At 53.4% G+C, this 26,789-nt stretch overlaps 11 protein-coding genes across 11 annotated transcripts; 6 read left to right on the top strand and 5 right to left on the bottom strand.

The window, feature by feature from the left end:
- The first annotated feature begins 27 nt into the window (after positions 1-27).
- On the top strand, positions 28-3,015 carry BDV59DRAFT_21583 (putative quinate pathway repressor protein QutR). Its single transcript, XM_073695983.1, has 2 exons — positions 28-2,611; positions 2,669-3,015. The coding sequence occupies exons 1-2, from the start codon at positions 107-109 to the stop codon at positions 2,921-2,923; spliced, it is 2,760 nt and encodes a 919-aa protein (XP_073548840.1). The 5' UTR covers positions 28-106; the 3' UTR covers positions 2,924-3,015.
- A 224-nt stretch (positions 3,016-3,239) lies between these two features.
- Positions 3,240-3,866, bottom strand: BDV59DRAFT_201388 (putative cytosolic Cu/Zn superoxide dismutase; the record flags this gene model as incomplete). Its single annotated transcript, XM_073693788.1, has 2 exons — positions 3,240-3,568; positions 3,638-3,866. The coding sequence occupies 2 exons, from the start codon at positions 3,864-3,866 to the stop codon at positions 3,240-3,242; spliced, it is 558 nt and encodes a 185-aa protein (XP_073548841.1).
- Positions 3,867-6,080: 2,214 nt separating this feature from the next.
- On the top strand, positions 6,081-7,678 carry BDV59DRAFT_201389 (sugar porter family MFS transporter; the record flags this gene model as incomplete). The annotated part of the gene is made up of 2 exons (XM_073693789.1): positions 6,081-6,196; positions 6,253-7,678. 2 exons carry the CDS (start codon positions 6,081-6,083, stop codon positions 7,676-7,678), a joined length of 1,542 nt encoding a protein of 513 aa, XP_073548842.1.
- A 691-nt stretch (positions 7,679-8,369) lies between these two features.
- On the top strand, positions 8,370-9,669 carry BDV59DRAFT_201390 (DUF453-domain-containing protein; the record flags this gene model as incomplete). The annotated part of the gene is made up of 2 exons (XM_073693790.1): positions 8,370-8,810; positions 8,863-9,669. The coding sequence occupies 2 exons, from the start codon at positions 8,370-8,372 to the stop codon at positions 9,667-9,669; spliced, it is 1,248 nt and encodes a 415-aa protein (XP_073548843.1).
- A 183-nt stretch (positions 9,670-9,852) lies between these two features.
- BDV59DRAFT_192809 (fungal specific transcription factor domain-containing protein) lies at positions 9,853-12,366 on the bottom strand (the record flags this gene model as incomplete). Its single annotated transcript, XM_073692108.1, has 4 exons — positions 9,853-11,513; positions 11,567-11,901; positions 12,094-12,164; positions 12,313-12,366. The coding sequence occupies 4 exons, from the start codon at positions 12,364-12,366 to the stop codon at positions 9,853-9,855; spliced, it is 2,121 nt and encodes a 706-aa protein (XP_073548844.1).
- Positions 12,367-12,631: 265 nt separating this feature from the next.
- Positions 12,632-15,415, top strand: BDV59DRAFT_207464 (putative flavin-binding monooxygenase). Its single transcript, XM_073695001.1, has 4 exons — positions 12,632-13,919; positions 13,995-14,530; positions 14,577-15,030; positions 15,086-15,415. Exons 1-4 carry the CDS (start codon positions 13,203-13,205, stop codon positions 15,227-15,229), a joined length of 1,851 nt encoding a protein of 616 aa, XP_073548845.1. The 5' UTR covers positions 12,632-13,202; the 3' UTR covers positions 15,230-15,415.
- Positions 15,416-15,536: 121 nt separating this feature from the next.
- On the bottom strand, positions 15,537-18,850 carry BDV59DRAFT_176807 (DUF3405 domain-containing protein). The gene is made up of 3 exons (XM_073689509.1): positions 18,738-18,850; positions 18,411-18,676; positions 15,537-18,355 (listed from the first exon to the last, which is right to left on the bottom strand). The coding sequence occupies exon 3, from the start codon at positions 18,192-18,194 to the stop codon at positions 15,780-15,782; it is 2,415 nt and encodes an 804-aa protein (XP_073548846.1). The 5' UTR covers positions 18,195-18,355; positions 18,411-18,676; positions 18,738-18,850; the 3' UTR covers positions 15,537-15,779.
- Positions 18,851-19,164: 314 nt separating this feature from the next.
- BDV59DRAFT_192812 (kinase-like protein) lies at positions 19,165-20,029 on the top strand (the record flags this gene model as incomplete). The annotated part of the gene is made up of 4 exons (XM_073692109.1): positions 19,165-19,395; positions 19,454-19,561; positions 19,591-19,917; positions 19,970-20,029. 4 exons carry the CDS (start codon positions 19,165-19,167, stop codon positions 20,027-20,029), a joined length of 726 nt encoding a protein of 241 aa, XP_073548847.1.
- An 814-nt stretch (positions 20,030-20,843) lies between these two features.
- On the top strand, positions 20,844-21,918 carry BDV59DRAFT_176810 (uncharacterized protein). Its single transcript, XM_073689510.1, has one exon. The coding sequence runs from the start codon at positions 20,879-20,881 to the stop codon at positions 21,344-21,346; it is 468 nt and encodes a 155-aa protein (XP_073548848.1). The 5' UTR covers positions 20,844-20,878; the 3' UTR covers positions 21,347-21,918.
- arfA (putative ADP-ribosylation factor) lies at positions 21,550-23,040 on the bottom strand. Its single transcript, XM_073695984.1, has 5 exons — positions 22,934-23,040; positions 22,430-22,609; positions 22,023-22,267; positions 21,896-21,961; positions 21,550-21,840 (listed from the first exon to the last, which is right to left on the bottom strand). The coding sequence occupies exons 2-5, from the start codon at positions 22,575-22,577 to the stop codon at positions 21,748-21,750; spliced, it is 552 nt and encodes a 183-aa protein (XP_073548849.1). The 5' UTR covers positions 22,578-22,609; positions 22,934-23,040; the 3' UTR covers positions 21,550-21,747.
- Positions 23,041-23,932: 892 nt separating this feature from the next.
- Positions 23,933-26,731, bottom strand: BDV59DRAFT_192814 (ankyrin repeat-containing domain protein; the record flags this gene model as incomplete). The annotated part of the gene is made up of 3 exons (XM_073692110.1): positions 23,933-24,422; positions 24,561-25,050; positions 25,081-26,731. 3 exons carry the CDS (start codon positions 26,729-26,731, stop codon positions 23,933-23,935), a joined length of 2,631 nt encoding a protein of 876 aa, XP_073548850.1.
- Between the last annotated feature and the right edge of the window lie 58 nt (positions 26,732-26,789).

The raw sequence follows: 26,789 nt of genomic DNA on the forward strand, positions 1-26,789 counted from the left end.
AATGCTCCTCGTGCCGTGTCTCCGCCTCCTTACCCCGGGCCTCCAGCATGGAACATCCGAGGAATAATTCCTGAATCAACCTAGCCTGCAAGCGCCTACAAACTGAATGGTCACTCCTAGCATAATGTCTGTCCTCGTCAGGCCCGCGAAACGTAAACTGGACCAGCTCGAAGGGCTTCAGGACCATCCCCGGAGGCCATCCTCCGCAACTCACAGCCATTCTTATCCCCAGTCTCCCCTTCACTCATCCGACTCGAATTGGGGTAATGATGGGTCGCGTCCCTCAACAGATCATTCTGAGACTGCAGGAGAGACCCATTTTCCATCATGGCCGCTACGGGAACTTGACTCCAACCGTGGCTCCCCAGCGTCTTTCGACAGGCCGTCTCAAGTCCCAAGAAGGTTCGCACCAAATGCATCGATCGTACTTCTTGGAATTCGGGGCACAGGCAAGTCCAGTTTAGCAGTTATACTGGCCGCGACCTCCGGGCGCCGATTGATTGATGCCGATCGTTACTTTCAGCAAGTCACCGGCCGGACGCGCGCCGCCTTCAAGAAGGACTACGGCCTATCGGAGTATCGCCAACGAGAAACTGACATCATGGAGACCATTCTAAGGGACCACTCAGAAGGCTGGGTCATCGTATGCGGACCTGGATCCACGGAACGCAGCGTTCAAATGCTTCTCAGAGATTATGCCAAAACCCACCCGGTTGTTCACATCATTCGAGATGCTGAAAGCATCCAGTCGTACCTAAAGGCGTGGGATACCGACAAGGTTCGACGGTTTTTGGAGGCATCTGGTCCCATCTACCGTGCCTGTTCGAACTTGGAGTTCTTCAATGTATCTGAGAAGGGCGATGGCGCCGGGAAGGAAGGCCAAACCGGCTCGCAGCAAGAGCTGGAGCTCGAACAGCGTCCTCAGGCGTCTACGCCTTTTCTGACACTGAAACAGTTGCAACGCGATTTTCTTCGTTTCATCGCCTTCGCTATCGGCGACGCCACCGACCTGAAAAATCAACAGACATCATTCCCACTATCCATGCAACCGATTGAATCCCGCACATTCACCTACGCTGCTGATGTGCCGATCTCTTCCTTTGACTGGAGTCTGGATATTGAAGACCTCGAATCTACTGCAGACGCCTTTCAATTGAAGATTGATGTCGACGATACCCCGTCCTCCCACCTCGGGATTGACCCCAGTCTTGCCAATCACATCAGTGAAGTGGTAGCCACTATCCGGCGAAACATCGTCGTACCTTTGGTATACCACGTGGAGAGCAATATACATCCAAACGGTTCCAGTCCGGGCCAAAACGAGTCACCTCGGCGCTCAGATTCTGCATATCTGGACCTGGTGCAGCACGGACTACGCCTGGCGCCGGACTTCTTGACAGTCGACCTATCCTATGATGATAGTCTCCTCCTGCAAATTATCGGCTTGAAAGGATCGAGCAAAATTATTGGCCACTATGCATCTCCACAACCTCTCCCAGCGGGCTGGGATGACCCCAAATACCTCTCCTTGTACGAACGTGCTCGAAAGCTCGGGTGCGATATGGTGCGCTTGACACAGCCAGCAGTATCCATGGAGGATAATTTTGCTGTTCAGCGCTTCCGTCATCATATAAAAACTCAGCCTGGGCCAGAATTACCTCTCATAGCCTACAATTCCGGGCCGTTGGGCCGGTGGTCTAGCTGCTTCAATCCAATCATGACTCCAGTCGTACCCCCGTCCCTTAGGTCTGAAGCTCAGTCTAAAGGCCTGCCATCCATTACGCTGCGTGAAGCGCAGGAAGCTCTCTACTCGTCGTTTGCTCTCGACCCTATGCAGTTCTTTGTCTTTGGTGCGAACGTGACGTACAGTCTGTCGCCAGCCATGCATAATGCGGCTTATAAAGTCTGCGGCATGCCTCACGTATACTCTATCCACCAGTCGTCTTCCTTGCGGGGACTCAATGAGCTGGTAGAGAATCCCTACTTCGGGGGGACTAGTGTCAGTCTGCCGTACAAGACCGAATCCATCCCTCTTCTTCATTGCATGTCTCCTCACGCACGGGCAATTGGCGCAGTCAACACCCTGATACCCATTCGCAGTTTGGAGAAACACGCTCTCAACACCGAGGACTCATCGTTGTACATGGAGAAGAGCCGAGCGGGCCCGATCAAAGGCTTGCATGGCGACAACACTGACTGGATTGGCATCTGCAATTGCTTCAGACGAGGCCTGTCCCCAGCCAATGCTATTCGACCTTCGTCTACTGGTCTGGTGATCGGAGCCGGTGGAATGGCTCGTGCGGCTGTTTATTCGATGATCCACCTTGGTGTGCAGAATATCTTTGTTTGGAACCGCACCCTTAGCAATTCCGAAAAACTCGCCCATCATTATAACCGACAGAACCTCCATCCTCCGAGGCAGAACGGACTGGACTCTCGCCCGACAGTTCACACGTTGGAATCGTTGGAAGATCCCTGGCCCGCGAATTACAAACAGCCAACGGTCATCTGCTCCGGTATCCCCGCGCACAGCATTGGCGAGGAGCCAGCGCCCAACTTTGAGCTCCCGACTCAATGGTTGGAAAGTCCGACCGGAGGTGTCGTGGTCGATGTGAGTATCATCCATCTCGATTTTACATTTCATTCGGCACCTGCTAACTTGGCGTAGTTGGCCTACAAACCTCTGAACACGCCGTTGATGAAACAAATCCGCTCCCTTTCTCACCGTGGGTGGGTTGCCCTAGACGGGCTGGATGTCCTCCCGGAGCAGGGTTTCGCCCAATTTGAGCTGTTCACTGGCCGTCGTGCCCCTCGACGATTGATGCGGACAATCGTGCTGGAAGAGTACAAGGGAGAGGAAGGGCAGTACGACCCGAGTTCTATTCAAACACGGCTTGACAATATGGATGGACAGCCTACTTGAAGGAGAACAGGTTTGTATGGAGAGAAATGATCGAACGGGCATATTTTATACCTTGCATAGAGGAGTTATACCTCCTTCGGGCAAGCCGGGCCTTGCGCTTCACGCACTGAGAACCCTCCAGGGTTCAGGCCTCCCGTTGTGGGGTCTCGGCATTTCACATAGTGTGGGTCTCTCGGGCCGCCTTTACTCAAAGGCGCCATTCGCGCTTGTACATATACACACATCTACGCAGGACGAACCAAGACACGATGGCATCAAATCGATATCATTAAGGATAATCCACTGGTACCACACATTACTCCGGCATCTCAGCCCATCAAGCACCCAACCCCATCTTCTCAAAGTTGCCACAGTTGAGTCTCGTCTTGGCTTCATCGGGCAGATGCACCACCCACGACAGGTTTCCATAGTAGGCAGGGTTCCCCGGCACATTGGACACAAAGTAGTCGGTGTACTCGATGAGAAATTCGGAGTCTTCGGGGGCAAAAGCGGGCCCATGTTTTCCACTCAGATCGCCCACTTGGCACGTCGCAGGGTTCAAGATATCGCAAGGCGGATCTTCGCCGCGGCGGGTAGGGTCGAGATGAGCACCTGTGGCGTAGCAGTTTCCATCTTCAGGGACAGGTTTCTCGTGGATGTGGTATTCTTTTCCTGTGTCAGCCAACTTCTGCGGCAGGCTATATGCCTATTGGGGCGGGCAGGACGGAGACATACTCAGCGCCTGGTGGCCCTCGATACCCGTCAGGGCTATCCGGAATGTAACTCCGACGCCATCAGGAGAGTAGCTGGTGACGTGCCCGCGGACGGTGGTGTTGTCCTTGATGAGGAGCTGGGAGGTGTACACGTCCGTGGGTGAATTGTCGGTCACGACGGGGGCCTCGGGCACGGCCTTGGCGCCAAGAGCAAGAGCGAAGAGACCGATGACAAGCGACTTTGCGAACATGATGGATGTATTGTCTCAGCTGGGCTGGGGCTGGCGGGGGAGAATGATGGGAGGGAGAAGATTGTTATATACAGAGAAAAGGGGGCGGAGTCAGGGAGGAAGGGGCTGGGCATGTTTGGAATCCGGTACCGGAGACTTTCAGGAAAGAATGTCCGTCAGCTGCGGCCTTACAGAGCAACGGAAGCCATGGCATGATGACGGGTTGTCGGGAATTGTTTGCTGCAAGGCATTTGGGCCCCATTGGAGCGTGGGAGGATCGTCCTGTTGGCGTTTGATGCTGCCAGTTACACAGGCATACGATAGTCTGATGCGGCGGTCATCGCGGCTGCAGGAGTCCGGATGCGCTTGGATTGAAGGCGTGGGATGGGTTCATTCTCTTGAGAAAGGGGATATCCTATATCCTGGGCATGGCCATATGCGAGTATTCCGCTGTATCTTATGTGGGTGGTTGATTTTGTTGTACCCCCTCATGAATAAGGTTATTGCCCACGAACTATAACAATCCCCAGGAATGTTTTCATCGGCAAATGATTACTCCGTATCCTATATGTCTAATAAGGTAACAGAGCCCCTTACAGGGACATACAGAAAGTCCGTACCACTTTTGCCAAGTTTCCCCAGGATTCCTCAAAGTGCTTATACGTATGTACATGCCTTGGCTGCACCACGTTTTAGCCTTATCGATTGAGTGCTACTTCTTGATCTCAGCAGTGTGGAGCTTCGATTTTCACGACTCGCCCCATGATCAGAATGATTGTAAAGTGTCTCCCTTCCCCATCGACAGCAGAAATTTCTTCATATTCTAGTAACCCCCTGCATGATGTAGCTGACGCTCCCCACGGCCTTGGCTCCTGTTGCCAAGAGCGCGGGGTGTCCCAACTAGAAGATCATGAGGTAATGGCCAATTTACCTCCTCAGCTCCCTACGGAGTACGCGGGTTGGTAAATATGTTTCCATATCATATAGTCTTTACTACGTCAAGGCATCTGGGTCAGCCGAAGTAGTAGTAGTATTCATGGCACACGCGCGAGCATGGAGGAGGAGGTGGTGGTGGTAGTGGTAGTAGTAGTAGTATAAGAAAAAGAAGAAAAATTCTCTCCGAAATAACTGATAGAGCGCCCGCTACGCTTGTGTGCTCTGCCACTCCTGGGCAGCTAAACATACACATAAAAGAGATATCCACAAAAACCGGCGGTCAGGTCCCCTAAATCCCTCTATCACGCGCCTGATCGCCGCAAGTCTTTATATTGCTAAAAGCCACCGCCATCACAGAGATAAGATCGAAAAGTGTCTTAAAAGCTTACTTTTCCTCTACCTCCGTTAACACACCTCCTTACCTGTGCCTATCTTATTTCCTGTGAAGGCCTTCCTGGGCCTCTATCTTGTTGTACTTGCTTATTCTACCTGTGTAGGTCTACTCGCCCTTATTCTATATTCTACTACAACTGTATTTAAAGTGTCTGGGTGCCTAATTTACGTCTAGCGGTGACTCGCTGACAGTCTAATTCCGTTTCCCCAGTATGTTCACCCGCTATCATACTTCTAACCGGATTCCCTCTTGTATTTCAGGGCGGCTCAAAACTGATATAGGAGGCTAGTTGATATGAAATACATGGTGAGCCACAACACATTCGTCTCAGAAACCAGGCAGGTGTACTTCGATCGGTTCAAGCCGTGCGGTAGGCCCTTTACCCAGTCGATACTCCACTCCAGCTCCAGGTGCAGCGTATCAAAGCGCTCACAATATATAAGAATGTCGTGGGGCGTCTACGAGCCACGACCGCAGGAGCCCCCGAGGATGGAGGTCTGCTTCTCATATTCAGATCATATGCAGAGAGAGATAAGCGGAATTCATTCCGGCTCTGGACCTCCCTTTACCCCTCTGGTTCTTTTGCAGCGGCAAGTTTTAGCTTGTCAGTCGCAATTTGGAAAGATCTTCTTGAAGCCCATAAGATTCCCGAGGCCGTTGCTAGCGGGCGGGTTATTTTTGAGCCACGGGAGATTACATTCCGCGGAAGTCAAGCAACCCCACACATGCATCATGCAATTTCTTTTTATCCCCAGAAAATGAGGTCTGGGGTACATTTGACTGCGTCCATCATTTCTGCTCTGAAATTAGCGGAGACGTGATGTGGGGTAAGGATATAAACAAGAGTTCCCTTGCATTCATCAGACAGATATCCCAATTTGTCTGCGATCATTCCCGACAGCACCATGCTTCATGGAAAGTCGCTTCGTCTCGCGCAGGTGCTTCTGACAGTTGCACCTGCATTCATCACCTACGGGTACAATCAAGCTGGAGTATCACCGCTTGATAGTCTACAGTCATGGTAATTCACTCTCGGCAGTTATCGTCTGAACGTGGATAAGACTAATCAACTCGCAGGGTCACCACGTTCCCCGAGATTGACACAGTCAACACGGAGGGTGCAACGGAAAAAAGAAACTCGACAAGACAAGGCGCCGTCATTGCGGCTCTTCAACTAGGCGCCCTCGTGGGAGCCCTCTCGTGCACTTACTTTGGTAACCGTCTTGGCCGGCGGAAGACCATCTTCATGGCTGCTATCATCACCATAATCGGGGAGCTGCTGCAGACCTCATCCTACGGAATTATCCAGTTTTCCTTAGGCCGTGTCATCCTCGGTATTGGAATTGGGCAGCTAAGCGCTACTGTTCCGGTGTGGCAGGCCGAATGCACTTCGGCAAAACACCGTGGACAACACGTGGTGGTCGACGGAATCTGCATGGTTCTGGGCTTCGTACTCACTAATTGGATTGATTACGGCTTCACCAAGACGACTGGCGAAACACAATGGCGTGTCCCATTGGCATTATCCTTCATCTTTCCCCTGACTGTTCTCGGATCCGTGTTCATGCTGCCCGAATCGCCTCGCTGGCTGGTCTATGTATCCAGGACGGACGAAGCAGCACAGAGTCTGGCAGCATATAGAGGCCTTCCAGTGAATGATGAAGCAGTACAGACGGAGATTGCCAGTATCGAGTCATCGCTGGAGCTCACGGCACAGTCGAAGAGTGTTACTTTGCGCGAACTGTTCCTCGGAGACGATGAGGAACGCCTCCTATATCGATTCGCTCTCTGCCTTATCATTCAATTTTTTCAGCAGATGTGCGGAGGCAACCTAATTTCCACGTACGTTAGTACCATCTTCGAAAATAACCTCCATTTAGGGTCGGAGTTGTCCCAAATTCTAGGGGCCAGCGCGCTGACATGGAAGTTCGTCTGTAACTTCATTCCCTTCTTCGCGATTGACCGTCTCGGCCGGCGCAAGGTATTTATGTTCAGCGGGGCCGGCATGTGCCTTTGCATGATAGTGCTGGCCATTACAACCAGCTTCAGCGAGGCCGGCAGGGGACTATCCATCGTGTCCGTCGCTTTTATCTGGCTCTTCAATATGTTCTATCCGGTTGGGTTTTCCGGTGCGAATTTCCTCTACTGCACTGAAGTCGCCCCCATGCGTCTGCGCGTCGCCATGTCGGCTGCTTCAACGGCGAACAAATGGCTGTGGAACTTCATTGTGGTAATGATCACGCCGGTTGCGCTCGACACCATCGGATGGAGATACTACATTGTTTATGCTGTCATTTCGGCGTGTATCCCTATTACCGTGTACTTCTTTTACCCCGAGACGATGGGCCGCAACCTCGAGGCCTTGAATGGTGTGTTCCGCGACGCCCCTTCCGCATGGCATGTTGTGGCCATGGCAAGAAAACTTCCGCAGGGAGATGTGACCGACGCGGGTATACAAAGGACAGATGAAAAGATGATTGTTGAGCAGAAGGAATATGCGTGACTCTTTTTTTTAAAAATAAAAAATTTTCGGGGGTTGCAAAAATATGCGGCACATAGACTTGCTCTACATTGGCAGTGTGAGAAACATGTCGTTTGTGTCGAGAGTATGTACAGCTATGCTCAGTGCATGAAGCCACAATCTAGCTAGAATCTTATGTCCATATATATATTATTCATTTCCTTTAAAATTCTCATGCATAGCAAAGCATGATCATATTCGGCTAGTAAATGTGTCCAGTGCGCAGTGCGTATACAACTATCCCTGACTATGTGAAGCCCCATAGCATCTACGGACCCACGAAGAGGACGACATTCGCCCAGATGTAGCCATCGCAATCAAAACCGAGCAGTCTGCCTGCACATCGAGTTTATGATGTTTTCATCTCTCGTTAATTTTATGGGGAGGAGGGACTATACTTTCCGCGGCATTTTGCAAACCCTGATCCACTCAGTGGGTATTCTATTTCATAGGCGGGACATAACATGCCGCGGGACAATACTTTAGAGCATACATTGTGGTTTTCATCACATTACTTGGTTCCGTGGACGTTGTATAATCCCATGATAGCATCTAGTATAAAACGAGTATAAGAACGAACGTAGTATGAGACATGGCTTAGGACATAAACAGGCAGAATAACAACTCAATTGATAACAACTAGGTAACTGATTGCCTCGCGTGAAAGAAGACCATGACGCAGACGTACTCTATTACCCAGACGGAGACCGTTCCCGTCGTACAAACCATCAAATACACACCCAAAGTACCAGTGCGGACGTCCATACCGGCAGTATGGATGCGCGCCGGAACGTCGAAGGGCCTATTTCTCCATCGTCACCATCTTCCCGAATCACTGTCAGAATGGGAACCCATCCTGCTGTCTGCAATGGGTTCCACCAAGGAAGGCACTCGACAGATTGACGGAGTAGGCGGCGCATCCTCGACGACATCCAAGGTGGCCGTTGTGGGACGATCCAGTCTTCCCGACGTGGATGTCGAATACACCTTTGTACAGGTGGCACCGGATCAGCCACGGGTCGATATGACGGGGAATTGTGGCAATATTGCCTCGGGGGTTGGGCCATTTGCGCTTGATGAGGGCCTCGTCCGTGCCCCCAAGGGAAAGAAGGAGGTCTGTCAATTCCCGTTGGCTTGTCGCTATGGTAGACTGACTGATGCTTCAGATCGAGATAAGCATTTACAACACCAACACCGGACAGCATCTTGTCGAAACGGTCCAAGTTGCCGCAGACGGCTTGTTCCGCGAGGACGGCGAGTATTCAATCCCAGGAGTCGAGGGCACAGCGAGTCCAGTCAGGGTGGCTTTCCTCAACCCAGGGGGCAGCATGACAGGACTCATGTTTCCAAGCGGATCGCGCCAGGAGACACTGTCGGTACAGTCACGGGGATTTGGGGAAATTGCCGTGCGAGTCAGTCTCGTGGATGCAGCAAATCCGTTCATCTTGGTTGACGCTGTTTCGCTGCCACTAGAGAACAGCTCTGCGCTGGCCGAATCCGCAGTTCCTGGGTTTTTGGAGCTAATAGAGGACATTCGCAGACATGGAGCCGTGCGATTCGGACTTGCTGAGAATGTGCAGGCTGCAGGCCAGGTTCGCGGCACCCCGAAAATCGCTCTCTTATATCCGGCAAGTGGGAATGCGGATGATGTCGATATTGAGGTGAGGGCATTTACTATGGGGAAGCCCCATGCAAGTCTACAGTTGACGGGGGCAGTGTGTCTTGGTGCGGCGACGGTCATCCATGGCACCATTGCGTGGGATTTGGCCCATGCGAAGGACGGTCAAAATACGCCGAAAAACGGCATGTCGGTTGGAGATGCTCTTCCGGTGGGAATCCGCCATCCAGCTGGGGTCATTCACGCCGAGACCGTCCTAGGAATGGATCGGAAGGGCGAGGTTAGTGTTGATAGAGTAGCGGTCTTTCGCACAGCTCGGCGGCTATTTGAGGGTAGTGTGTTTTATAGAGCTTAGCAGAACGTTCTGGAGCTTCCAATATATAATCAGCACATTATAGAGCGCACAACGTTTTCAATATATGGTTTTGTTAATGAGAATCTTATAGTTCAGCGCTGAAGTTTCCTCGGAATGAAGTAACACTGGTACACCATATGATACAGGACAAGAGAACATCTAGCCCGAATAACTAAAGCTAACCTAGCCATCGCTGAACGCATTATCTTGTGGGGAACCATTGAACCCAAACAACATATCATCAAATTGTGGATAAGAGTATGCCTCCTCGTATGGCACTACGGCTGGACCCATTCCCTGATTGATGGAATGGGCCATAGGCCCAAAAGAAAACTCGGGCTCACAGGTCTGGCCTTCAGGCCTCGGCTGCGTTCGGATAAAGCTTTGTATGATCATATCTATGTCGAGATCGGACGGCTCTATCTCTGGTGGGGACTCATGTTCGATTGTAGGAGCTGATATCAGTGGCCTCCCGTCTGGGACTGTCAAATTGCTTGACCGATCTTCCACGGCACCGAGGCGGCCGTCGATCTCAGGGTTGCGGTCATCCAAATGAACGCCCATGCGGTCCATCAAATGTAGAATCACATTTTGAGCCCGTCGCACTGCCCAGTTTGTCTCTTGGTTCTTCTTGAATATGTCTATGCAGTTCTGGAGGTTGGTGTGGGCCCGACTAACGCCCTGCCGTTGCGCGGCGACTCGGACGAAGATTGTGGCCGCTACATATGTGGAATATGAGATGAGATAGGGGGCGCGACGGATGGAGAAGCTGTGATCGTAGGCTTGGAGTAGTTGGATGATGCTGGAAGCGGCTGCCGTGCAAGTGGTGAAGGAGCTCAGAGCCACGGAGGGATCGGCTGTGTGGAGATGTCCCTCGGAAACGAATGGCCGATGAAGCAGAATGACCAAGACGTTGTACAGCGCAAGTAGTGAAAGCACGTGTGGTGGGGGTACTACCCCAGTGGTATTGTGAGAGTATCGCAGGTGGTCGGGAAGCGCATCATGCCAGGCTTTTAACTGCATGTCAAGTCGGTTGAGAGTAGCAATGAGGTCGTGCGGCGATCGGTTTGAGCTTCTTTCAGAGTACACCTTGTTCAGAATCTCATTTAGGATCAAAGACAGTTTACACAGCTGTGTGAACGTTGACACACTGTAAGCAGGCGATCCCGGGTAGGACTGTATGTCTGAATATGCAAAAGGTTGCCACGGTTCCAGCTCCTCATAATGATCCAGGAAAGATATTAAGACTTTTGTATCGAAGTGTTGAAGACTAGCTGGTCTCCCTTGATAGAGGGACTGGATCTTGTCTACCACAAAAGCTCCCCAAAATACACGTCGTCGAATTTCGAGATCTTCTTGCGAGAGACGGCGCATGTTGGGGAGCATGGTGGCATCCACATGCATGCCCAGATCTATGATCATTCGAAATGCCGTACCGGCATATAGCCATGCAGCGCTGCGTTCATCCCCTAAGGCGAATAGAGAGCTCGTCATGACCAGAAGCGCCTGGATGGTGGTGATTTCACTACGGTCCAGAGCGCTCCCAAGAAGCTCCTTCACCCTCATGCGAAAGGTCCATCCTGCAGTGCGGGCGTCATCGGGATCTTTCCGCACCTCGGGGCGATTACTGAACTTGGACGCCCCAAAGTATATCGCGTTCAGCAACAGCTTAGAGAAGTAGGGACCGTTCGTGGCCATGTCACGCATGAATGCCGGGCGATAAGTTATCAAGAAAGAATGGTGCTGGCGATTCCAATGGAGAGACAATAGATGCATCCCCAGCTCAGGGTCGACACCATCAAAATCCAGCTTCCCCTGCTGGAAGTTCAATGTTTCCAACTGCCCTATGTCATCGTGAGATTGCGTTTGAAGTCGATGCAAACAGATCGTGACCCACGTTGATAAGCAGCCTCTCCCATTAATTGTTTTCGAATAGGCTCTACTGGGACGGCCGGGTTTACCAGTTGGGTAGAGTCTTGTCGAGTTTCGAACAAGGTACTGGTAAGGCCATGGTAACTGGAGTCTCCGTTGGCAGAGATGAAGATGCCGGACACTACAGATTGTGAATGACACGTCTTGCTGGATTCAGACTGTTGATGAAGATCTCCATCATGATTGTCTTGCGGATCTGTTCCGGTGTCTTCTCGCAACGACTCGGCACTCCCGTCTCCAAGTCGCTGCCGAAGCCGCTCATTTTCTGCCACCAAGCGCGCGATCCGGGCTTTGGATGGCCTGGAGGAATCAGGTAAGGTACTTTGCTAGATAACAGGATAAAATCGAGCATACCTCGGCCGTGGAGAATTGCTCATATACACGCATTCCTTGCCATATGCCTGACAGTTGGAACATGTTGGTTTTTCATCGCAGCGCAACTATAGAGCACATGAGTGGGATAGCATGATTAACGGGGCAAACGTCGCTCACCTTTCTCCGCCGACAAAAGCTACAGGCCTTAGCAGCTCTCCGGGAACGGGACGGCAATCTTTCTTCCATGGCTTGAGGACGGGAAGGGGTGCCCAGGGAGAAGGGCAGAGGAGATATGTATCCCGTTGAGGCGGAAGGATTTGACCCGCGGCAAGTTACGCTCCGTCAACCCCACAGCTCGGTCCTTCGATTTAGTATGAGCCAAGTATTGGTTCAGACAGGTTCTAGCCAGTTGGTGGTATAAAGAGGTCTGGTCTTCAAATGATTCGGCATGTTATGGTGATATCAGGTGACTCCCATCCACCACTTCTACTCATATCACGACCCATTACCACGCACCACAAATATGGTCCCAACGACGTCCAGAGGATGGGTATGCCAGGTACGCATAGAATTATTCCCAATGCGATCGCTTCCTGCCTTCGTAACCATCAGTTACCATCCACAGGTCTGGACTCTGTTGACTGGCTGTCACTGGCGGGGACCGTGAGGTATACAATGCCCACTACCAGGTCCCCATGGGCCAAATCAAACCGCCAGGAGATTTTCCAGTTCTAGAAAGCCTCTAGCTATCTGATGCTCCATCCTTCTGGAATTCAATTCTACACAAATCGAGCATAACCGAGTCGGCTCTCAAGCTGATCCACATCTCCATCTCCACCGGCGTTTATACTTCCCTAAAACAGATGTGCCCCCGCCACACAGTCAATCAGAACGTCCAGCGTGCATCCTGGAGCGTTTCTCCATACTCCATACGGACTCAACGCCACAGACTGCCGGACTCGGGTGACCTGCTCTGTCTCTGCCGCTCTCGGGGCACATTAACCCGCGGGGGTTCTCCGACTTCCCCGCAGCCCGAGCCCTTCATCATCCCCATGAAGCCTCATCCTCGATCCACGCATCCATCAGGGCCCGCAGTCAAGACTCCAGTCCAGGCCCAGAGAACCATCATGCAGTCGGAGAATTGCCCATTCGGTCCTGTCACCTCGGTCTCCTCGCCGATACCCTCGACTTCCTATAAATCTCCCATCCGACAGCCCCTCCACCCCGCTCCCCTCCCCCCAAAATCCATCTCCAGCGAGACATATCCGACAAAATAACACATAAGAATGTCGCTCGCACAATCCCACTATATCATCCAGCTCCCCCAGACGCCCTCCGCGACCTGGACCGTCGAACCCCGCACCATCGCCCAGCAATGGCTCACCAACCTCGAGACCCTGCTCGCCCGCGGCGACTTCGCCCAGCTCTCCCAGCTCTTCCACGAGGAGTCCTGGTGGCGTGATATGCTCGCGCTCGACTGGGACCTGCACACGCTGCACACACGCGCCAACATTCAAGACTTCGTAGCCCGCACGCAGCCCCGCGCCGAGCTGGCCGCCCTGCGCCTGCAGCATGCCGGCAAGTTCCAGCCCAAGCTGGAGACGCCCGTGGCCGGGCTGAACTGGGTGTCGTCGATGTTCTTCTTCGAGTCGCGTGCCGGCCGCGGAACCGGCATGCTGCGACTGACGCAGGACGACGCCGGCGCCTGGAAGGCCTACGCCGTGTACACGGCGCTGCAGGAGCTGAAGGAGTTCGAGGAGCCGCTGGGCCCGCGCCGTGCCGAGGGTACTATCGAGTCAATGCCGGGCGGGCTGGCGCGCGGAAACTGGGCAGAGCGCCGCGCCAGACAGGTCGAGTTCGTCGATGAGGAGCCCACCACGCTGGTCGTGGGTGCAGGCCAGGCTGGACTGAACATGGGCGCCCGGCTACAGTCGCTCGGCGTGTCCTGTCTCATTGTCGACCGCAACGAGCGCATCGGCGATAACTGGCGCAATCGCTACCGAGTGCGTTTCCCCCCCCCCCCCCGGGGCCCTGTCCTCCCTTTCAGGTTTATAGTACTTACGGATTATCACCCCCAGACCCTCGTCACCCACGACCCGGCCGAATTCACCCACATGGCGTACCTTCCCTTCCCCAAGAACTGGCCGCAGTTCACGCCCAAGGACAAGCTGGCCGACTGGTTCGAGGCCTACGCGCAGATCATGGAGTTGAACGTCTGGCTGCAGACGAGCGTGACGGGCGCCACCTACGACGACGCCACGGCGCAGTGGACCGTGACCGTCACGCGGGCGGACGGGTCCGCGCGCACGCTGCGCCCGCGCCACCTCATCTGGTGTACCGGCCACTCCGGCGAGCCTAAGGTGCCCTCGTTCCCGGGGCAGGCCGCGTTCGCGGGTCGGGTGTACCACGGCAGCCAGCATCGCGATGCATCGGAGGAGGACGTGGCGGGGAAGAAGGTGGTTGTTGTCGGAACCGGGAACAGCGGACATGATATCGCGCAGAACTTCTATGAGAACGGGGCGGCGGTGACCATGCTGCAGCGGAGCGGGACCTATGTGATCACCGCTGACAAGGGTGTGTTCATGATGCATGAGGGATTGCATGATGAATATGGGTATGTCTCAGTTACACATGACACGAAATGAAGCTAACAGGCGTAGACCACCTACCGAAGAATCGGACATCATCTCCGAGAGTCTGCCCTACCCCGTGCAGTTCGCGCTGAATGTGCACTTCACCAAGAGGGTCGCTGCCGCCGAGAAAGACATCCTGGACGGACTCCAGCGCGCCGGCTTCGAGGTCGACTTTGGCGTCGACGGAGCCGGCATCTCGCGTGCCTATATGACCCGCGGCGGAGGCTATTATATCGATGTTGGATGCAGCCCGCTTATCGCCGATGGCAAGATCAAGGTGAAACGGAGCCCCGAGGGTATCGCTGGATTCAACGAGCGCAGCCTGCTCCTGAAAGATGGAAGTGCTCTGGATGCCGACATCGTGGTGCTAGCCACTGGTTATGACAACATGCGCACGACCGTCCGCAAAGTACTCGGTGATCGGGTTGCGGATCGGTGTAAGGATGTGTGGGATCTGGATGAGGAGGGAGAAGTGAATGCCGTAAGTCTCTTCCCCTTTCCGATATACTGCAGCAGGTACTAATCAACGAGTATAGATGTGGCGTCCGAGTGGTCATCCTGGCTTCTGGTTCATGGGCGGCAACTTGGCACTCTGTCGCATCTATTCCAAGTTCCTGGCGCTTCAGATCAAGGCCATCGAGGCTGGATTGACCTCGCAACAGGCACAGTCGAAGCTTTAGGACATGAGAAGTTTGATAGATTTTGGGTAGGCTTAATATATAGATCATGATAACATGTTAGACTTATCGCTACGAACTATATCCATAGTTTAGTTAACTGTGAAGATCGATGGTGTCGTTTCCTGCGTAACCGGTGGTAAGAGTAATATTACTTGGACTCGTCCATCCTCTGGCGTGGAGTTCAAGCCGTTCAAGCCCTTTCAACGTATATTCTGTCATATCTCGTTTTGACAACCTTCTTCCCCCCGTTCCCAACTAGTTGTCAGATCTACAGACACAATTTTAACTACCGAGTAGATAGAGGTCTGCCTGATCAAGACCTGAGTACCCCCAGTAGAGCGGCAGAGAAATCCTGAGTTGTTCTAGAAATCTCGGTACATATAGGTACATATAAACAGCAGCGGCAGTAATGACATGCTCCAACGTTAACGCCTTTCGCCCATACCACATGCATCGCGCATATACAGTTAGATCGCAGGTAACCACATAATATAAACCCAATTCGTCAGTCAGATACCAAACCGTCATCGTTATTATATTTCTTCGAGCTTCACGCATTCCCCACGGCCCCATCATCGATGATCATCTCCACATCCTTGATAGGATGGAGAAGCATCGGAGGAAGACACATGCGTCCTTCGCCTGCCAGCTCCTCTTGCTCACCACCATCGTTGTCGACCTTGTAGCCCAGCCAGCGTCTCCAGATATTTGCGGAGAATCCAGCCGAGTAGAACCACGTCGTGCCACGGAAGTTGTGCTCCCGGTCGCCAAAGATGGAAGTACGGGCTCCGCCAGCAGCGCCATTACGCCCAGCGTTGAATACTGACTCGAGGTACTTGGTAGGCCACCGGCGGTCAATATACACCGAGTGCGGAACATAGACAGCTTTGAACCCATGATGGAGAGCAGTAGTTGCTGGCCACATTTCAGAGAACATGCTGTGATGCTTCAAGCTGGTCTCGCGATGCATCGTGTGTAGCAGTTTATGTGAGAGACGAGAGGCCGTGATGATGGCGGTGCGTCGTGGAGGAAGACCGTTCTCGCGGTTGTACCCGGTGACATCGTCACGCAAAAGCCAGGTCGTGCCTTCTGGGTCATAGAGGGGGTTGAATACGATCAAATCGGCTTCCTCTCCAACGCCCCATTGGTATTTGTCCTTCTCCATCGTCGTTGGCGGGATGCCTTCTCCTTCAACCTCGAAGATGTCACGCTCGTCGGGACGCTCCGGGCCCCATACGGGCTTGTCTCCTTTTTGCAGCTGGGCAGCGCTGGCCTTCTCGCTTGATGACAGATCAGGACGAGGCTTATTAGCGCTCCAGAGGTTGTTGGGGCTGTTGGTGCCGATCTCGGTCTGCACCCGCACCATCTGTCGGAAATCTTCCCATGAGCCGTGGACCGACGGGACGTAAAATCTGGCGTTGCGCTCCCAGAGGCCTTTGCGGGGCTGCTCACGGGCCCAACTGACCACCTTGTCGAAAAGGTGATACCAGTGACCAGTGTATCGCGTATCCATCTCCCAATTCCAGTAGTAATCGTATTCCGGATGCTGGTAGGCAAAGTACTGCATAGGCATGTATGTACTGCGGTAAACACCGTGGATTGGAAGCCCCCGAGTCAGGGTCTCTTCCAGGCCAGGATACATGAGAGACATCTGCCGTTCAGTCCAGAGGGTGGCCATACCCCGGAATTCCGCGGGAAGAGCATCGTTCAGAACACGCTCGTATGTTTCGTCATCAGACCAAATTTGGAGATTCTCATCCTTGACGTGGACAAGGAAATGGACGACGTATTCTCCTCCAGAGAGGAGCGAGAGCTCTGAGATAAGCGCGCGCATGTATAGGATATCCTCCGGAGTATATCTAAAATCATGCCACGTTCGGATCACGACTGCGGTACGAGACAAGCGCTCATTACCCGTCCGTACTCCTTGCTCTTCGTCTTGGTACAGGCTGGGATTGCTGTTCAAGCTCGGCAGCCCAACGGGCATGGAGAGAAAGCGGTCGGAACGGGGCTCCGGGAGTTCTTCAAAGCGATGCTTGTTGAGTGAGACGCATCGATTCTGGGCCGCAGCCCAGTCGACCCTGCGGAAATCCACTGGCGGGTAATCCTCCCAAACGCGTTCGGACCCTTCTCGATGGCCCTCCAAACCAGCACCGATACCGCCTTTCCTAGCGGTATATCCAAGCCCGTAGGGGCCCAAACGACCGAACCGGTCGAAACACACATCGTCCTTGATGCCGAGAATTTCGTTGGACCCCATGACGGCATCCGGGAAGCCACGCGGCACCCCAGCATAGTGGTGGACCTGCGGGATTCGGATCGTTTCGTCCTCGTCCAGAAAACACTCGCGCTTCTCACCGTACTTTTTCACGTACTCGTCGGAGGAGTAATCAGGGTAGGGGTTGAAGGCTGTACTTTCGAAAGGCAGTGTTTCTGCACGGGGTTGGATGCGGGTTGTCGTGTTCATATCCACATCATCACCCCCGATGATGTCGAGGTCGTCACCTGGATACTCTGGGACCTGTTCATTTCGCGGCACCAGTGATCGGAGGCCGCCATGATAACGCTTCAAGAACGGGAAGCTTTCCCATTGGTGTGGCTTTGGGGGTTGTTTCGGCACCTCCAGTTCTACATGGCTGATTTTGGACATGAAGGTGAAGCGGAAAAGGATGCAGATAAATATCACAAGGGAGAAGAAAAGGGCAAAGCAGAGCCATCGCATGATACGATTGGGGATGCGATAGAAGCCGACGCTGGCACGAGGCCGGCGCATCGTCGCACCACCCAGCATCGGCTGGTAGGAGGCCGCAGAAGAAGTCACGGAATCGTCGCAGCTATCCGAAGCAAACGAGCTGTGGCTTGGTTGTCGGAAATGATGTCGATATGGCGAAGATTGCTTTTCGATGTCTATTGTGGCATCGTACCCATCATGCGTGGGGGTATGCCGCCCCGACCGAGTTGTCATGGTTGACGGCGGGAAGAAGAGTTCATGGAACTGGAAGAGGGTGAAGGGAGGAAGGTGAAGGGAGGGGCAACGTCACACGTCTGGGAGAAGTATGTCAATCGTGAGTTTAGCAGTTGATCAGCGGAACGAAAGTTCAAGGGATGTGAATACTCCCAGTCGATCTATGAAGTATTGGGTCAACAAACATCTGGGAATGGGGTCAGAGTGCGGCAGTACCTTGGGAGAGAGAAACTTGCCAAATTGGCAGTCGATCTCAACGTTTGCACGCTGACATGCGATGTGACAGGATGGAGTTTGACTCTTCGTTGGAACTATATATGGATGGCGGTTGGTATGCAGTATATGTTCCGGGAGTTGAAGAAGCGATTGTGGTGGGGACCACGATCTGACAGGGAAGATGGAATCTTCAACCTCCGTCGCAGACGAGGGACAATTGACTACAGTGGCAGTCGTAATGGGAGTGGAATATAGAGAAGATGGAGCTGCGCAGAGGCCATCAACAAACCCGATCTCCGCGTTGCCCAAGGGATATGGAGCGCTTACGCACGCTAAGCGGGCCAGACCGTCTTGGCCAATGCAAACGGTGAAGAAGGCACGCGTGCAGAGAGATTGCCGGCTGGAATGAAGGAGAAAGAGGAGATTGACACTGGGTGAAGACGAAGGACGGAGGAGATGACGGAGGAGAAAATGTTTCGCATGAGAGTTTGCAGTCTTTTCGCGAAAGACAAAGACGAACCTTCCTCTTTCGGTCCTCCAGATGCTTCCGCATGCGGGAAGGGTCTCTCGATCTGGCTTAGCGGGTTGCGGTCAATCGGCTATTCCTCTTTGGGAAATACCCTATCAGATGCATATCACGTGTTGTGTCAGGAGTCAAGACTTTCCAATGTCATGATTATGATCACATCTATAACATCTACAGGCAGCAAGAAATGACCCACGGTCGCAATCCTGGCTTCTGGCTTTAGTCTCGATGCTTTCCGGTCCCAAATGCGTTCCGCCCTCGCACTCGCTATCCACTGCTTCGCGTCATGAATCCAAGCCAGTCAACAACAATATTTGGTATCGATATTCGACGCTCCTAGGGGTCAAAATCCTTAAACAAATCCGGCCTCGCGATGGGAATGTCCTCGTGCTGACGGACAAACTCTGTATAAAGTGCGGGCGTCGGGTGCATTTATCTGAAGCACCAACAATGCGTTTCGTGCCACAACATACACCTATAGCATTTCCGAAGTTTTTGTACATTTACTCATGCTGAGCGGACTTACATTGTGATAGAACGGGTTAAGGGAGATATCATTGGCAGTGGATGGGTGAGGCGAAGTGAGCAGTCGAAGACTAGACTTCTTTCGCAGTTAAAAGACATGGTCTGGTGGCCCAGATGCGGAAGCTTCAGCCTCCGGAAGGGATCGGCATTGCTCCTGTTGATGATGGATCGCTTTTTAACTGCCGTGTACCAGGCACTTCCTTGCGCTTTGGTCCTTTTAGGACCATCCAGGACTCCCATCGGCATTTACGAATGGGTCTGGAGTTCGATTCTAGGCTTGACACTGAAGTTCAGGATCTCCTCAACCAACAAAACGAGTCTTGGCCTTCAGTGTTTACTCAGGGCGATCTAAGCAGTTTGAGCATCCTTGTTCATGCAGACAACATCGTGGGTATTATCGACTGGGAAACGGCTGGTTGGTATCCATCATACTGGGAATACACTTCGGCCCACCAAGTCAAACCCCCAAAACTCCTTCTGGGTTGATGGGATTAACAAAATCCTACAGCCAATGTTGGAAGATCTTGGCATGGAGGGAATCTGTCAGAAGCATTTCGGAGCTATTTAAGGCATCCTGGCCTGGCGCCCTCAGAAGATCGTATGTCTTAGCTACGCGCTACTTCCGTTCTTGGATAAGGTAAGTACGGGGTAGCTAGCCCTAACTGCACCAGATCCGTCATGACGACATCTATCCTGGATCAACGTGGAGTCGACTCATGCATCATGAACATGCTAGCTTGACCCTTCTGGAGAGATCGTCCCCAGCATGACCTCCTCCCTTGCATGGCCGCTATCCCGGTACCAGAGCATACAGACCGGTGGTTGAATGGTCCGCCTGACATCAGACTGACGGGCCACCCAAGACCACATTGAAACATCACGAGACACCAATCCTCGACAATAGTCTACATCACAACGGCCACGCGCCCACCGTGCAACATAAAGAAATGTATTTCCACCATTGCTCCCGATCACCCCCCATGATCGCTTCGTCCGTCCAAAGCCATCCACCATGGTAAGCAGCATTTACTCCCAACTCCTATTCCAACCGCAACCCACCCACCATAAACCGCCAATATCCGACCGAACCCTCACGGCCCCCTCCATCACCCTCGCTATCCTCCTTCTCCCACCGCTCTACCTTCTCCTCCAGTGCATCCGCAACGACTACCACGCCTTCCTGGCCCTTGGGCCCGGAGGAACGCCCTCCACGCCAACAGGCTACCTCCGCATCTGCGTGCTGCGTCTTTTCGCGCTGCGCAATCCGCTCACCCCGCCGCTGTCGGCGTCATTCGCTCCGTCCCTCCTGCCCGCCGGCCGCCTCGACGCCGCCACCCTCCCGCCACGGGACGGGCCCCGGCCAATCGTCGCCGGGATCGCTCCGCACCGACAGACCACGCAGAAGGGCAGTCGCGACATGTACCAGGCACTCACGGCGGCGATGCTCCATCTCACGCAGCAACACCCGGACCTGCTCTACGCCGGCACGTCGTGCTTCGAGAAACACAGCACGGGCATCTTCTGTCGATTGGGGACGTCGCCACCAACAGCGACGGCTGGGTTGCGGCCCGTCTTCTCGCGCCATACCTGCAACGGCGAGGTGTGCCACGGGCACCCCAGCGACGGGAGTCTGCATCTCACGCTGCATCCGGCGGATGTGAGGCTCATGCTGGAGCGTGGATGGGGTCAGCGGCATCCGTTGGCGCGCGAGGACTGGTGGTGGAGCGCGATGCGGACGGTCCCGCCGGGGTTTGTCATGGTGTATGCGCCGCGGAATGCGGAGGAGTTGGAGTCCGTGATGGAGATTGTCCGCGCGGCGGTGTGGTGGGTGAGTGGCCTAGCAGTGACAGGGGAAGATGCGAAGGAATACGGAACAAACACGTAGGATGATAAGACTACATGCAATCTACATACTCCGACACAGATGCAGCAAAATACAGGGGGGGGGAAAGCACCCGTTTAGTGGTTCGTAAATATCAAGTCTTGACGGTAGCAAAACACAGCAGAGGGGAAAGGTACAAGAAGAAACGCACAAGATGAGGTGTTTTTTAAGGCACAAAGAGGATTCGTTGGGGATTGACGCCGGGATGAGAGGGGGAAAAAGAAAATAAAAGAGCTAATATCATATAGAGGAATGAAGAGCCGTTAGAGAACATACAAGCACGACCAAAGTAACAGATCCCTTCCCTGTGCGCGGTTGCATCTTTGCCGGCCCCGGTTCCCCATCCATCATCCCCAACTCCCAGTTCACACGTCCGAATAGTATCTTCCACTCATTGCATTAGTTTAGTCGCGGTTGGCTTTCCGCAGGGCATCGGCGAGCCACTCGAGACCCTCGTACAGGCCATCACCGGTGGTGGCGCAGGTCGACTGGATGTACTGTCGGGACACGTTAGAGTGGTGCAATCCAAAAATAGATGGACCCGAAACTTACCCAAGGACGGCGAGTGAGACTTTGCAGACCCAGCTGCTGGGTGATCTCGGCAGGGCTCATGGCGTTCTATATCCATCAGTATTTGGTCCGCGGAGGAGAGTATCGGCATTCAAGGGTAGAGGCGTACGGGCAGATCTTGCTTGTTGGCGAACACAAGGAGGAGAGCATCACGGAGCTCGTCTTCGTTCAGCATGCGCTGCAATTCTTCACGGGCCTCGACGATACGGTCGCGGTCGTTGCTGTCGACGACGAAAATGATACCTTGGGTGTTCTGGAAGTAGTGTCTCCAGAGGGGACGAATCTTGTCCTGTCCACCGACATCCCACACGGTGAACTGGATGTTCTTGTACTCGACAGTCTCGACGTTGAAACCTGTTCCGACCGGGACGGAAGGTCAGCGTGTTGCCACGGGGGGTAGTTTTGGAAACGATCGATGTTGACTCGACACGCGATTCCACGGAAGGGATCTTCGGAGAAGGGGGCGACCACGGTCCTAGAGCCAAGGGGATGATGGACGGGGTGATGGAGACTGACCGATTGTGGGGATGGTGGTGACGATTTCACCCAGCTTCAGCTTGTACAGGATGGTGGTCTTTCCGGCTGCGTCAAGACCAACCATGAGAATTCGCATCTCCTTTCTACCCCATAGGCGGTCGAAAAGCTTGGAAAAGGAGAGACCCATGTTGACGGTGGCGAGTGCGAGTCGTTCGGGATCTGTTGGGCAGGTTGCGATGTCAGACGGGGGATTGGCGAGAAAACAATTGTCGGTCGATTGGAGGGAGAAGAATCGGCAGGACGCAAAATATAGGAGAGGCTATGAAGAGAGAGAGAAAGGAATGCCAGGGAATGGAGGCAGAGGTGGGTTGGGTAGAGGAGGAAGAAGGGAGGGGAGGGCAGAAAACGAGATCACGTCGGGATGTCGAAATGTGGGAAGACGCAATCAGGGGGGACGAAGGAAGGAACAGGGGGCAGAGGGACAAAGGAATTATGCAGATGACAGCAAGAGGGAGAGACGCATTAAGAAGAAGAGAGACTTACCAGAGGTGATAACAGGGGACTGGAGGAGAGAAGAAGACGAGAAGGGAAAAGGAAGGGAAAAGATCAGGTCAGGGTTGGTGTCCAGATGAGTGAGTGAGTGACCGATGGTGGTGATTATTGATGGCAAGTTGACTTGATAGCAGAAAAGGGTGTCGTATCGTCACGTATCGTATCCAGTTTCTGTTTTGGTCGCCCGGAATGCCAGCGAACACGCAACCAGCCAGCGGAGAATCCGTTTGATGATTAGATGGTGATGTCGGATGAGCTCTTTAATTTGGTCTATTTTATATTTCTCACCTTAGAAACAAGTGTCCAACATGTAGGCAGCGTCGTTCTCCCTCTCGCCCTCTGGTGTGGTCGACGAAGAGGACACGGTGTTTCCGCTTCCATTGGCCCATCCCGCTGACTCAGCCAGAGGTACCGGGTGGCCCGTACCGGCAGAATACAATACACCGCCCACGGACGGACGAGGCTCTGATAGGGTCCCGAACAGCCCTTGAATTTCCCCGTTCCAGTGGATCTCGTGCTCTTCTACTCCCAATTCTCTCCCTTTAAACTAGACGGTTGGCCCTAACGTCCACTCCGAACCCACCGGGACCACTCCTACGCGTCATGTCTCCGGGGATAATGCCATTGTCTCGAAGGACTTCTTCATGTGGTCTGGATTCCTACATTGTATGTTGGAGATTCGTACTAGAGAGACTGAGAGACGGGTGAGGCTCTCATAGGGCTAACCCTGGAGAGTCGGGCCTAGCTACTTGCGGAAGTCCCTCACTGGACCGCCTGAGGCATCTCCCAATATCCCACCTACAGACGTGGCCAGAAACCTCAAGACTGACACTCACCAATTGAGAAGCCCTCAAATAACACCTTAAATATGGCGTATGTACCCCATACCCGAGCCACGATCAGCTGCATTGCCACTAGTCGACTAGATGCACCACTGTCCCCACTTCATACCACGTTCTATATATATCGCCAGCGGCCTTCCTCGAGTGATCACGAATCCCCTAGGCGCAGTCGAGAGATTATGCCTCGGTGTATGCTTCGCGACGAACCCTCCGCGGGATGTAAACGGCCCTCATTCTGTTCCTTGAAAAGTTGGGCAATCATCGAGGGTTCTGACCCCAGTGCCCGCTCGAGTGGCGTGCGGCTCCTCATACCCCTCGAGTGGATATCAGCCCCCTTGTCAAGCAACAGTCGGACTACAGATTCATGTCCTTCATCAACAGCCAAGCGCAATGCTGTCTTACCCTTATAGTCCTTGGCATCCATGTTGGTCTCATCCAGCAGGATCTCGACAAGTCTACTTTTGCCTTGCATCGCAGCTGCATGCAACGGTGTCCGGCCGTAGAGATCTCTTGACATGAGATTAGCACCGTAATGACGTAGGATGATAGCAGAGTCCTCGTCATCCTTCTCAACCGCCCACCGCAGTGCGGCATACCCAAGCTCCTTGTGCTCGATTTCCGCCTCCTCGCGGACCAACCTCCATAAAACGTGCCTGTAGCCAGCACGGACAGCTTCTCCCAACGCCGAGCGCCTTCCAGAGTCTTGGTAACTGGCCTCTGCACCATTGGAGATCAACAAAACCGCAATCTCCCGATAACCCCGTTGAGTCGCGTACCAGAGTGGCGATCTTCCTTCACGATCTCTGGAATTGATGTCAGCCCCATGCTCAAGAAGAAGCTGGCAAATTCTTCCTCTATTCGCAGCTGCCGCATATACGAGCGGTGTAGATCCTTCAACGTCGTAGATATTAGCCTTGGCTCCTTTGGTAAGGAGTAAACAACACTGATCATGCCATCCATTGAGCACGGCTTGGAATAGCGGCGTCCTACGTTGATCATCAAGGATATCCAGCGCTGCACCACGTTCCATCAGAAGGACACACACGCTTTCATGGTTATTCACGACGGCGTACCACAAAGGCGTTCGCTTCATGTGGTCTCGATGATCAATATAAGCGCCGTAGTCAAGGAGGACCCTGCACGCGTCGTCTCTTCCTCTGGCCGCAGCCCATCCTAATGGGGTGCACCCAGACTGGTCCTCAATATCCGGTTCCATATCAACACGCGTCAGAAGCATCTGAATGATATGCGCTCTGCCACACTCGGCTGCATGCGATAACAACGAGCGCCCATTACTGTCCGAGGCAAAGTTTCTCGATTCGTTCCGAGCGAGAATAATCCTCAATACCGCTTCATTTCCATTACGTGCCGCTTGATGGAACGGCGCAAGGCCGGAGTTATCAATAGGGAAGGGATCAGTATCGCTTCGGTTGAGCAAGAGCCATACGATATCAGTATGGCCCCATGCTATAGCCTGCGAAAGGGCAGTCTGATTGTCCTTATCTCGGAGGTTGACCCTCACATCCTTCCGCGAGAGTAGAAGCCAGACAACGGGCGCGTTGCCGGATCTCGCTGACCACCACAATAATGTGCGTCCGTCGGAGTCTGGTTCGCCTAGTTTAATATCATGACGTGTCAGAAGGCGACGGACTTTCTCGATATCGATATTTTCGGCTGCCTCGACTAGTGATTCCAATCCCTCTTCGTCTTCCGCATCAAATCGACCGGGTAAATTATCCTGCGAAAACGCTGGATCCCAGTAAAACAATTCGGCTTCTATGCCTGGATTGGGTGTCTCTGGGGTGGATCGGCTTCTCTCTGACTCCCTGGTAATTGCTGATCGCTGTTGACGAACACGTATCAATCGCACAGGGAACTGCGCCCGCTGAAAATGATGTAGGTTGACCACCTCGATTCGATCACACCAGACTCGTTCAAACTGTTCCATTGTGAGGTAGATGTCTCGGAGGTATATCGCGATGAAGCAGTTCTCCTTGCCTTGCCTGGAGGCTGATAGGATTGCCCATCCCAAACCGTTTCTTCCAACCGGAAGGAACGGCAGCTCCAGCTGAATCCCCTTATTGCTGACGGTCCAGGGACTATTCACCGTGACCAAAGGATTATCCATCACCACAATGTCAGCGCATCCCTCGAATGCGTCTGGCGAGGAGGCCAAAAGTCCGCTACGCCGACTAGGCGACTGCCATGCAAAGAGACTCATGTCGTCGGAGACGCGCATGATTTCTTCCTGCAGACGATAAAATGCGGCATCGCCCTCCCCATACAACAACGGGATGCTGATACCAAAAATACCCAGGAGGCTGTACGCGCGGTCCTCCACCCGAGACGTCTGTCGTCTCGCAGCCCATGACATTCTCTGTGCGACACTCATCGATTCCAGAGATTCGGCGCCAGAAAGGATACCCTCTGGTATACCTGTTCTCTCGGAGACTACGCCCCGCAGACTCTCCTTGGTCCCAAGTACCCCCCAATCTGCATCCAAGAACACCACTGTAGACGGTGCGACCCGCTCCTGCAGCGTCCATCCGCGAGTAAACCACCGGCTGGTCGGGATATCCTCCGCGGACTGTGCCTGAATATCAGCCAGCCACGCGTAGCATATTCCTGCCCGCTGGTACCAGCGGTACATGGAGTTGATCGCCTCGGACAGCTCCGCACTACTGGTCTTGTCAATGCAGCAAGTATCGATCCAAACCCAGTCGTACCCCGCTTGTCGGGCGAGGCCACAGGCGTGACGGACCTTTGTATATCCTTTTTTGCTGGATGTGGTCTCAGGATGGGGAACCGGACTCGCTAGATCCGTCAACGTGACTTCCTCTCGGTCCCATGTGTGGGACAGGATAGCGTATGGGGGTATCTCATGGTCGGTGAACTCGGAGACCTGGAAGAGGGATGATTGCGGCTCTGTCGTATGTACAAGACGCATATTCTGAGCACAAAAGCCTCCTCATATTCTTGTCCATTGGGGGAAAGGAATTGGGAAA

Source organism: Aspergillus ambiguus, assembly GCF_047715705.1.
Source record: "Aspergillus ambiguus strain CBS 117.58 unplaced genomic scaffold BDV59scaffold_12, whole genome shotgun sequence".
Classification (NCBI taxonomy): Eukaryota; Fungi; Ascomycota; class Eurotiomycetes; order Eurotiales; family Aspergillaceae; genus Aspergillus; species Aspergillus ambiguus.